Below are 12644 nucleotides of genomic sequence, written 5' to 3' on the forward strand. Positions count from 1 at the left end.
AATGTAACAATGAATGTTAAACAATGTAATATACAATGAAACGTTCTATAATTTCATGCATTTGAAATTGAAAAGAATAACATATCAATATGAGTACGTACAATGAAATACGTACTGTGTGTGTATATAGCTTTGGTCAATGGAACCTTTCAGAGGTGGCATAACCTAACAGGATAAGCTGTAGCTAATAAAGTAAAATAGGTGTACCAGTTAGCAAGCATTGTCAGCACTATTGACTCTAGATTAATTTAATTAGCTGAAGCTGTCTTTACCCTGACACATCTGTGAAAAGGGCTCCATCAGTGTTTCTAATTAGTGCCCTTTGTTCCAGTGAATAGAAATCTTAATGCTACAGCTACAATGACATTCTAGACAATTGTGTGCTTCCAATTATGTGGCAACAGCGTGGGGAAGGCAGTTTCAGAATTACAATCCTCACCATGATCCCCCATACAGAAATGGATTGTTGAGATGAGGGAGGAATAACTTGACTAGAGCCTGACCGATATATCGGTATGATCGATATCAACCATTTTTAGATTTTTGGGCGGTGAAACCGCCCCTATAAGTGAGATTTGGAAAAATGTACAAATATCTTGCGCTGTGATCTGGGCCCAGGAAATTTGTACAATTATCCTGCGCTGTGATTGGCCAATCACAGTCTATTCAGGACTGTGATTGGCCAGTGTCACATGACACATGTGCGTAGCCCTATATAAGAAACCATAACTTGAAAAAAAACATACATTTTTTATTAGTTATGGTTCCGTCCATCATAAAGAGTGTTTCAATAAATGTATTTATTTTTTGTACATGATTGGTTGACTCCATTCAGTATTGTGATTAGCTAGCAAGACACCGCCCACTTCACACAGGGTGTGATTTTTTTAAATGATATCAGTATTGGCAGTTTTGCAGGAAAACATTTTTGTGAATAAACAAGTAGCAGCAGGTACAATCAAAATTCCTTTATTTATTTAAATACTGTCTATGTAAACTAGGTATAGAGATAACAGTCAAACTGATCAATATAGCCTTTCCTGTGCATTCTTTAGTTGTATTAACTTCTACATGTAATAATGGTGAAGGGGGGGGGGGACCACGGCTCATTGCTCAACATCCACAATCAAGCAATACTTGTGTGTTCTTCACGGATGTGTGTTTGTGCTTTTGCTTGTACACGCAGTGTGAGCAGTCCCACCTCATGCGCGAGCACGAGGATGTACAGGAGCGGACCACTCTACGCTATGAGGAACGCATCACTGAGCTCCACGGAGTCATCGCCGAGCTCAACAAGAAGATAGAGCTGCTGCAGAACCACTCCATCAGGTATAGACACACTTACTCGCATTAGTCATGTTATTAACCACCACTAAATCCATAATGAATACATGTTGATACACAAACTATGTGCAGTTCTACTCAACGATGTCACGGCTTCAATGTGTTGAGATTAGGGCTGGCACGCGCATACCATAAATTCTTATGGGCTTCCAATACTCTGTTTCTGAACCAGTTTCTGAATACTCCTGCTCAAAAACACTGTTAACCACTTGAATCCTGCCGTTCCTATTCTGGGCATGTCATAATAGGTGAACATTTGACAAAAACCATTGCAGATAGACATGCTTGTAGATGGGCTGTTTTCGGCGAAGAGATTTGGTGTAGACTGAGGGAAAAAAATGTATTAGATATATAGTGTTTAAGTTGTTAAAAACAACAGCAATAACATGATACTACTAGTAAACGTTTCATAATTAACCATAATGTTAAGACAGTGAGGCAAACATTTTCAAAGCAGATGATGTTGGTTGGTTATGGTGGAATCACTGTGTGTGTGATGATGTGCTGTGTTGGTGTACTAGGCATGCGATAGGCTACTCGGGCTACTCATTTATCATTCTATTATATTACATGCACTGGCTGGATCAGATGCTGAAAAGGCATGCATGTTACTGCCCTTGACCAAGACACTGGCCTTAGCTGGAGCTGTATGGTCCCCCACTCCCCACTGTTCAGCGGCTGCTGTTCAGAGGACACATTTACCCACGAGGATCAAAAAAAGTGACACGACTCGACATAAAGCAGCTAGTTATGTATTTGTTTTGGTGAAATCTATTGTATTGTATACTATGAATACTGCTGTCAACCGTTAAGCCTACCGGTAATTCATAGTCCATTTTAACGATGGTGTCGCTCACCGAAAAGAACTGATTTTCAAGTTTTGAGCTCCACAGCTGCAGTTAAGCTAATCAAATTATTAATGGGTGTGCTAGATTTAGATGTGCCCAGAGCCATGGGTGTGTCACCGTACAAGCATAGACAGTATTCGACAGTATTGTCCATGCATAATGGCACACCTCAATCTAATACACCCATTATTAATTTGATTAGCTGCAGGTGCGTTGCTTACATCACAGTGCACTATAAGGTGTACTGCTGCTGCCAAGAGTCAACTCCACTTTTCCAGGGGAGGTATTGCGCTTATGAGCTTCAGCCAGTGCTAATTGTCGGCAGAAGTAGGTGCCCTACCTGACACGAAGATCTAAAGTTCTCAATTTAAGGAGTAGTTCACCCAAAACATGACTTATTTCCCATCCAGTACACACCCCATGAAGCATTGAATTAATGGAGATGTTTTTGTCGCATTCCTAATTTGATTACCGGCGGTCTCTCCGGTAGGATTAAAGATTCTCCTTTGTGTCTCCTACCGGATACATTAGCATCTTTATTATTATCATCAAATGATTGGCTTAGGAATGCGACAAAAAACAAAAAATCTCCATGAATTCAAGGCTTCAGGGGGTGTGTAATTGATAGAAAATATCTGGGAAGACTGAGAATGCATCTGTGTCATTTTTAGATTTCTTTGGCTATTAAAAAATAGCAGATATACAAGCTCATAGCGCCGCGCTATAAACTTGTAGATCTGCTATCTTTTGTAAAATAGTGATTTTTTTTTAAAAAACGAACATTTTCGGTCCCTGGAACAAAATATTTTGAAATGGGGGTCCGCAGCCAAATACATATAATTTTGGGGGTCCTTCACATGAAAAGGTTTTGAACACACCACTGTACCAACATATGTTTTTTCAAGAAAACTGTTAGGATTTTAAAGATATTTTTTTATCACTGCCACAATTATTGCTGGCCGCGTTTGCCCACTGCCAGAGATTTTTAATCGGGAAAAAAAAGTACTCAGGAGCCGAGATACAGAATTTTTAAGTTTTAAGTTAACAAGGAAGTTGATGGGAGTCTAGATCTTCGAAAAATCATATCTCCTTGGTCTTTGGGTCAAATTTGAAAAAAATAATAAAAATAAATAAATACGTTTTTTACGTCAGTGGCAGTATTGGTAAACGGGAATAATTACGTTATTTACGTCAGTGGCAGTGAATAAGTTTGGGTTAAGAGTAGGGAGACCGTTGCACTAACATTTGTCAAAATGAGTCCCAGATTACAGCTTTAATGTATGATCCTTTCCCCCTTCTTGGCTGTAACACATCAGGGAGGAGGATGAGTTTTCAGAGCTGCACTCAGAGCTCAGCCAAAGCCAGCAGGAGGCCACTGAAGACGGACGGAGCCTGGACCAAGACAGGGCATCACTCTCTCTGCCTGAAAACACCTCCATAGTGGTCACTGCCGACATGGGTACATTCTCATTTTTCTGTACAATGTTCTATACAAATCGACAAGTAAGATAATGCATAATGCACAAAGAAAGGGGGAAGCAGTGTGCAAAAAAAGCACATAAATGGCATCAAATTTGAAATAAATACAGAACACATCACACACACACACTGTAGTGTGTGTAAGTGTCGATGTGGTGTGTTGTAAGACTTGTCTACTACAGATCCGTAAGGGTCCAACAATGGACTGCACTGTGCAGTGTTATTGTGCAAAAGGACATCATAAAACATGTTATTTGATTGCCGATGAATGATTGCACATTAAAATGTCTTTAGCCATAGCTGAATTCAGTTTGCAGGCTTTTCCTGGGCATTACATGTTATGTAACGGTTGCTGTAAATGACACAGGGCCATTGAACACAGACAATGAACACTGAGTTTATGGGTACCCTGCTCTGTTCTGAAGGCAGCCACAGACAGCCTGCAGCACGGAGGAGGGTTATCTTGCTCTGCAGGATGATAATCATAAAATAAAATAAAAAACAATGGCTGCACATAAGTCATTCTAAATGGCCAGAGTACTGAAGGAATATGGAGTTCAGTTATTGCACAGCGAAATGACTTCTGCAAAGTAATGACTTCAAGCACTCCTCAAGTTGGCTCTCTCTTTTCTTTTGCTCATGACTCAGCTGAAGTGGCAGTGTGAGACTAGCACTCCCACTGCAGTCATACCAGTGTGCGTGTGCACAGTGAGTGTGCACAGTGCACACATGGTTATGCTTACACTGGACAACACTGATTCAGAGCAGTATGCCAGCTGCTTGTTCCCCCACTTCCAGCATGGTTTATAAACCCTCTTATTACCCTGCAGGGCTGCCTGCCACCCCTGTGAGCTAGCCCTACGGTCACTATGTGTCACTCCAAACACTGCTCACAAATGCACACACACACACACACACACACACACACACACACACACACACACACACATACACGCATGAGCGCGCACGCACACAGGCATATACACAGCCGCACGCACACATTCACAACCACAGCCTTTCAAAAGGAGAGATTGATCTTCCGTCAGTTGTCACACTGTACTTCCTCTGCAGTAATTATGTACTTCTGCATTGTTGGCAAAAGCTGCCACTTTTCCCCCCAGCTCCGTTGTGGCAAAGAGGGAGACTCGTGGGAGACTTGTTTTGCACCAATTTCGATTTTTGCTGAAACTATGACATGTAGCACAAAATGTAGCTGCATGACAAGTGGCGACACAGGTTAATTTAGTTAATTTATTTCAATGTTTGGATACTTTTTTCTTGATAGGCTTGAGCAGTTTAATACTGACTAGCAGCTTGTTTAGCTACAGTACTAGTAAACTGATTTATATCTACACATCACAAATGAAATATTCCAGTCTGTTTCATTCTCTGTGCTATGCATTTTTGGGTTAGAATAAACCTCTTTGTGAATAATAAGGTGGGTACTGGTATATTAATAAGTGCCATATCATTGGATGACTACGACTAAAACCCACTCCACACCAATGATACGCCATGCAACTCCTTGCAACATGCAACTACTTGCAACCATGTTCCGCAATGGCAGTTGCAAGCAGTTGCATTGGTGTGACATGGCCTTAAAACTGTTTTGTTGCATGGCGAATCATTGGTGTGGAGTGGGCTTAATAATCACTCATCCCTGTCCTAAAATATAGGTCAGAGAGAGGTGATAAAGAAAACAACCTTTTGTAGACTGTCCCTCATGTATTCATTGTGGAGACTGTACATACTGATAGACATTACATACTGTATATTCATTTATATATTCACTGTTGCTACATTGTACTTGGTTAGGGTTAGTAATGACGTAAGGACGGTTTATCTGATCTATCTTGTTTTCCCAGATTCCATCTCCTGCTAATGTCTATTAAGTTACACCATTAACAGTATCTTCCTCTTTTGACCTAACTAATCTGCTTACTATATTCACATTGCAATCATATGCAGGCTCATCCTTGGTATGAGTTGGAAGATTCAGTTGGGACAACAGTCCTAGAAGGTTCTCACTCATCCCCTGATCTTCCCACACATACTGTACAGACACCTGCAGTGATCTGAACTCGGAGCTCCAGCGGGTGCTGACGGGCCTGGAGAGCGTGTTATGTGGAAGGAAGAAGAGCGCGTGCAGTCTGTCTGTGGCCGAGGTGGACCGCCACATCGAGCAGTTGACCACGGCCAGCGAGCACTGTGACCTGGCCATCAAGGTAGGCCCATGCCTCTCGGACAACACATCACTACTACAGTATGTCACGATTTTGGTTCATATTGGTGGCCCAAATCAGATTTTTGGCCTATCCAGACTGGAATCAGACTGTTTTTTATCAAGTCACACACAAACACAAAAAATAAAAAGACATGGAAAATGAATTTTTGCAATCAGATTTTAATCACATTCCTTAGCCTTGCTCCGAGTGCATAAAACCAATCCGACTCCAATCTGGATATGAAACCAGATTTGTGCTGCCACAGTCTGAACAAGGCCTTTGTGGCCCAAGATAAGGCATTATTAGTGGGGTGTATAGTGATGGCCATTCAATAAGTGACACAAGTTCACTTTAGCTCTGGACTGGAAACCCTTAGTGCTTGTTCCCTTATTTCCATCTTGTTGGTCCAGACCGTGGAGGAGATCGAGGGGGCTCTGGGTCGGGACTTCTACCCCAGCCTGTCGGAGGAAAGGTTCCGATGGGAGAAGGAGTTGGCCAGCCTCAAGGAGGAGAACGAGAGTCTGACGGCCATGCTGTGCAACAAGGAGGAGGACCTGAACCGCACCAAAGCCTCGATGAACGGCGTCAGGGAGGAACGGGATCGACTACGACGACGGGTGCGTGAACTCAAGGGTGTGTTTGTGCCATATGCCCATTAATGTCCCGTGATTGGATTGGAATCGATGTTGCCACAGCTTTAACTGAATCATGAGTTTCACTAGACAGATTCTAGACAGAGTCTAGATTTTGTACCTTGTGGTAAATTACCTTCTCAGGCGATCAAAAATGTGTTACTTTCTGATCAAGGGAGGGGCTCAGAAGGCACTGTGCTTCGCCTACATATATGGCATATAGTATGGCATACTTCGGGGAAACACAGATCATGTTTCCACCCTATAATGGAGTGATATACCGGTTGCACAGCTTGAATATTGTGTTGCAATCCCAGTTTTCAGGGACCCTGACCTCATTTGACAGGATTAACCCATTAAGACCTGAGGCGATTCTTAAAAAAAATCTAAATCCTAACCGATTTAAAAAATATATATAAAAAATATTTTTTCACGATTTTTCAAAAATAGCAGATCTACAAGCTCGTTGCGCGGCACTCGGTGCCGCGCTATGAGCTTGTAGATCTGCTATTTTTGAATAGCCAAAGAAATCTAAAGTGACACAGATGCGTTCCAGGCTGAGAGGTTCCACCTGTGTCACTCTGTTCCAACTCTGATCCCAATTTCGTCAGGAGCGAGGCTCTGCACTGCTAGCATTCTGACGGACAAACACAGAATTTCTGATTCTATTCACGTACTCTTCCACAGTTTGCAACAGACAAATCCATATATCTACACGGCTAAGAATGAAGCCATTGAATTGAACATTGGTAATCAGTTTCTATTGTTGGAACCCAGACAAGTGGGCCCGGCTAAATCAATACGTTGAGAGCGCTGTTAGGCACATAATCAAATCTTCCCATCTCCCAGGGTCCACGGAAGCCTGTTAGGGCTCTAATGTGATTAGGTCCCTAGATGCATTGGGTCAAATAGTTGGGAGTGTCCCTGAAGCCAGCCCAGCTCTGAATGAGAGGTTAACATGAAATGTGGGTTTTATGAGACAATTTAATTTGGGGTATTTTAGAGTTTCATATGATTTCATTAAAAACTAGTCTTGGCTTTTCACTCTGGAACTCTGACAGTATAGAAATGGACCCTTGCAACTCTGTACATTCAGAGTTAAATTACACGATTTTACTGTAGACTTATTAACTTAAATAGATTTTTAGTCAACAGTGTAAATGTTGAGGCTTCCTAGAACACTTTGGGGACAGTCAAAATCCTTTAATGAAACCATTCTCTTAATTGAGACAACACATACAATCCCATCTCGAGGCTCCTCAATGGGAGGATTTGCTTTGATCTGTGACTCGACACCTCGTTAATCTTCTTAATCCCTAGAAATGCAGAGATTCTCTGTTAACAATAAAGATTTGGTCTATTTTACCGTAGTTGCACAGTTGGTGGTTTCTCCTGCACAATCAGCAGTTTGTTAACAGCACAAACGGGACCAACCGTAGGGTGATTAAAGGCTACAATTCTTATGTCCTGACACAAACTGCCTTCATATTGTCCAATCATCCTCAGGGCTACCGATACATGTACAGTATAGTGCATGTGTTAACAACACCTACAGTAGGCTGGCGTAGCGGTCCTGACACCTAGGCTCAATGTAGCCTGACAGCATGTCGCGGGTTAGAGTCCCGATCCCGACGGACTTTGCTGCATGTCACTCCCCATCTCTCTCCCCATTTCCTGCCAGCCTACTGTCCTATTCATAAAGGCATAAAAGCACCCCCCCAAAAAAAGTCTGAGACTGGGTCATCATTTTTTTCCCCTTCACATTGACATATTGGCATAAAAGAATCCCACATTTGGCTCTATTTTTTCTATTTCTATCTATTTTTGTCTCCGGCATGGCGAGAGAGTATGTTTTACCCCTTGTCCGTCCGTCCGTGTGTGTGTCCGTGTGTCCGTCTGTCACCAGCTAATCTCCGGCACCGTTGGCCCGGTCGCTCCGAAACTGTGCACACACACTCCCTGGATGCCAATTCAGAACCTCTGCCCAAAATCTTTCACATGGGCCTGTTATAGCGCCACCAGGAGGCCAATTTGTGCAAAACCCATTTATTTATATTACTCCTACAAATTTTATCCAAACGTCATGCAAATCGGTACACAGTATTACTATAGTCATGTGATCAACACGGATCTGTCTGATTTCCCATATTCCATCCTCATTGCCTAAGGTTGGCTTCCAAAGTTTGCAGGATTGGTCCGGTTTGAACAAAAAGCCTCAAAGTATACACACAGCTTGGGATTTCCGTGAAATTTCACACGCACATTCCCACTAGGCCGAGGAAGAAATGCCACCCTTCTCACATTGGCCTATTATAGCGCCACCAGGAGGCCAGAATAACGTACCTGACCTGGCGGAGACCTGTGCTCCTAGGAGCACTTTTTCTAGTTTGTCTATGATATTGTATGGGCTTTATATCTTATATGGCACCAGAGGCAGTCACACCACAACCCTTTGTGTTGGTGAATGTCCAGGACTGTCAACATAAACGCCACGCTAAGAGCGAAGACGGTGTCATGAAAAGCGAGAGTGGATCTATGCGCTTGGCAAAGAGTGTTAATCTCCCTCCATAAAGCAGGTGCACAAGCAAGTCAAAACACACCTCATCCATATTTTCAGTAACACTGGCACAGTCCCAGTTTTTGTCTTTGAAATCGGGGGAAATTACAAGGAAGTCCCAGGTTACATAATTACTGAGCCTATATATCCCACGCCTAAGCACAAACCTATCATTTTCATTTCTCCGGCTGTTTTTCCGAAGGCGTTTGGTGAGCTTTGGGCACAGGACAGGCCAGTACACAGGCCAGCAGCAGTTTTTTTTTCAGAGGTTGGGCTCTGCATACATTTGGCAGGAGAGCACAGGGAAATCAGTGCCTCCTTCAAAGGACCTCTTCATGGCCGCATTCGCTCCCTCTCTTTTACACAGTGGTGGAAAGTAACTAAGTACATGTACTCAAGTACTGTGCACAAGTACAATTTTGAGGTATTTGTACTTTACTGGAGTATTTCCAATTTCCAATACTTTTACTTCTACTCCACTACATCAGTTACTAGTTACTGTAGATTTTCATTATTATTATAAAACATACATTAACCACTTCAGCCCTATATACATTTCGGCCATTTGAAAATGGCCGATCTACAATCTCACAATGCGTCGCGATGCGACACATTGTGAGCTTGTAGATCTGCTATTTTCAAAAGATTTTAATACATTTGAAAACTTGAAATGGGACATTCTGCATAATGAGTACTTCAAGTACATTTTGATGCCAGTACTTTTACTCAAGTACATTTTGAATTCCTGACTTTTACTTATATTATAATACTTAGTATTTTTATATTGCAGTATTGATATTTTTACTTAAGTAAAAAATGTGAGTACTTTTTCCACCACTGCTTTATTTTTTTTTGGATCAGTGTCCATCAGACTAAATCGTTTCCCCCTGTGCCCATGTCCTCTCATCGCCGTTACCTCTCATCTCCTCTCCTTCTTTTTCCCAATAACACGCTCCTTCTCTTCTTTCCACTCTTGAAACTAAATGCAGTTGGTAGGAGTAGGGAGGTGCATGCACAGACTGTCCTCTGTCAGGCTGCCAATGGTAGACACAGTCTTGGCTCCATCTAAGGACAGGATTTAACACACAGTAAAACAGGACCACAGGATCTAAATGTCTCAATAGAAGTGCAGGGAGAGACCACCTCCAAACACTGAATTGTTTTAGTTATATTGTATTAACATACGCTACCATACAGATTGGTTAAAATGAGAATTATGGATTACTGCTTAAACTCTGAAAATGTACCAAAGTAACCAAAAGGAACCGCTAGTTACAAATGGATAAATTAACACTGAGGATTTTACTGTGTATGAGTCCGTATGAGTTATGTTGAAATGTATTGGCATTATGCAGTCCCCCCCATACATCTATGGAGGAGCTCTTAGTTTGAACCACTCATGTGTACCCAGTCTATGCATATGTTTTATTTTTTCCCCCACTGAGAAGGTATGTGGTCTTCACTCGGTGATGCCCAGACTGGCTTTGCTAAAGTTAAGAAAAACATGTATATTTACAAGAGCATTAGCACATGCTGCCTACAGCGCTGCTGGAAAATGTTCTCCTCCTTCTCTAGCAAATCATTAGCATATATAGCATTCACATTCAGAAGTTATGGATGATTAGTTTAAGACGCGATCACTATGTTAATACTCCTCCCTTTATCTCATCTTCCTCCTCCAGGCCTCCTCTCACTCCAGTGTACTCTTTTCTCTTCAGTTTACCCCTGAAGTAAACCAACTACTTTATATCCCTATATAGCTGGAGAGAAAACACAGACAATCTATTTACTTGTGGGCACATAGAAATGAAGATATTGGAAAGTGGGTTATTTAGGTGCATATATAAATAGAAGCATATACAGAAAGCACAGACCTCTACGAAGGCAAATAGCTTTGCTGTTTGCACTCCTACTACAGTAGCTAGAGATGTATTTAGTTAGTTTACTTATTTTTATTCTTCAAGAAAAGTAGTTTCTTGCAGTATCACTTGAAGAGAGTTTTGAAAGTGAATTATTAACCCATTAATCCTTCTACGTTAACCAGGCTTGTGAGCTTATAGATTGTCTATTTTCCGGGAATGTTCACCTATTATGACATGCCCAGAATAGGGATGCTAGGGTTCACGTGGTTGAAAGGTTAATATCAGTGGAGAACAGACCTATGCCAAGGAAGCACACATGTTTACTGACTGCAATCAGTTCAATTATGGTCCTGTAGGTTTCATTTTACAGAGACAGTCATACAAAATGACAGTTAAATGATTACACGTAGGTTTTTGTCTGCCTTTGCAGCTGGGGTCTTTTGTTTTGAATAAGCCACCACAGTCCTGTGCTTCAACAAAACGAACAAAATCCTACACGTAATGATTCATGAGTATCTGAGTAGTCTGACAGGTGGGTCGTATAGAACTGTCTCAGCCCATGTACATTCTGTACATACAGCCCCGTCTCAGGCTGTATGTACGCCGGACGCATAGCCGAAGTTCTGCCAGTCACAGCGGAACTTTTTACACCAGAAGACTTAAGAGTCAGTATTCCTAGTACTGTCTGCATGTAAACGTCAAACCAGAAATTCAGTGTGTGTGTGTGTCTTGTTGGCTATAGGTGCGGGAGCTGCAGACTCGCCTCCAGACGTCTGGAGGACCGTCCAGCCCAGGTCGTTTGACAGGTGTCTCCCGCCCCATCAACCCAAGCACTGGAGAGCTAAGTACCAGCAGTAGCAGCAATGACGTCCCTGTAGCCAAGGTAAAGACTAGCACATTAGCTTAATGTGCAACATTGTTTACTCACTCAACAGTAAAACCGGTGACTGCATTGGGATAAAAATGTCAGGATGAAATTCTTAGTCGTGTTCTCACTGCTTGCTGTCTTCACCCTGCTCTTTCTTTCTCTCTCTCTCTCTCCCCTTTCTATGTCCCTCGCTATATTTGTCACAGTGTTGTTTTGGAGAGATGTGTTACAGTATGTGATTGGTTGTGTTGTGCTCACCAGGTGGCAGAGAGGGTTAAGCTGTCTAAGACGCGTAGCGAGTCTTCATCCACAGAGAGGCCTGTGCTGGGCTCGGAGATCAGCAGTATAGGGGTAAGACGTCAGTTTGTGTGTGTGTGTTTGTTTGTGTTTGCATGTGTCCTTGCATGACATAATCCGGAAAGATCATTTGAACAATTAAGTTTCGTGATCAATCAGTGTATGTAGGCAAATAACCTGCACTGAGCATGTGTGCAAAAAGGATCTTACTCTCATTAAGTTAATGTCTCTCGGTGACGTTGGGGTGGCGTAGTGGTTCCTGGCTGCCCACCACCACAGAGACTAGGGGTTTAAAAATCCTCCATGGTGCATCCAGCTTGGCTGGGCTTCCATACACATTTAGCCATGTTCACAGGCGGGATGCTGGGCAGGGAGGCCGATCTCTGTCGCTGCACTAGTGACTCCTACAGGCTGTTCAGGGCGCCAGCGAGGTGTGGTATAGTGGAATAGTGTGTACCCCCGCATGCGTTATGTCCTCCCGGTGAAACTCCTCACTGTCAGGTGAAAAAGAAGTGGCTCTGATGACTTGTGT

General features: G+C 42.4%; 1 protein-coding gene across 3 annotated transcripts in view; it reads left to right on the forward strand.

The window, feature by feature from the left end:
* The window catches only part of mcc (MCC regulator of WNT signaling pathway), a 73766-nt gene that overhangs the window by 33700 nt on the left and 27422 nt on the right, over positions 1-12644 (forward strand). For all 3 annotated transcript variants that reach the window (XM_080441145.1, XM_080441146.1, XM_080441147.1), the window contains 6 exons: positions 1187-1329; positions 3509-3651; positions 5733-5896; positions 6307-6513; positions 11690-11830; positions 12077-12166. In XM_080441145.1, the coding sequence (XP_080297271.1) occupies positions 1187-1329; positions 3509-3651; positions 5733-5896; positions 6307-6513; positions 11690-11830; positions 12077-12166 (888 nt within the window). The remainder of the gene's footprint in view (positions 1-1186; positions 1330-3508; positions 3652-5732; positions 5897-6306; positions 6514-11689; positions 11831-12076; positions 12167-12644) is intronic.

This window comes from Gymnoscopelus braueri (assembly GCF_963280865.1).
Source record: "Gymnoscopelus braueri genome assembly, chromosome: 10".
In the NCBI taxonomy this organism is placed as follows: Eukaryota; Metazoa; Chordata; class Actinopteri; order Myctophiformes; family Myctophidae; genus Gymnoscopelus; species Gymnoscopelus braueri.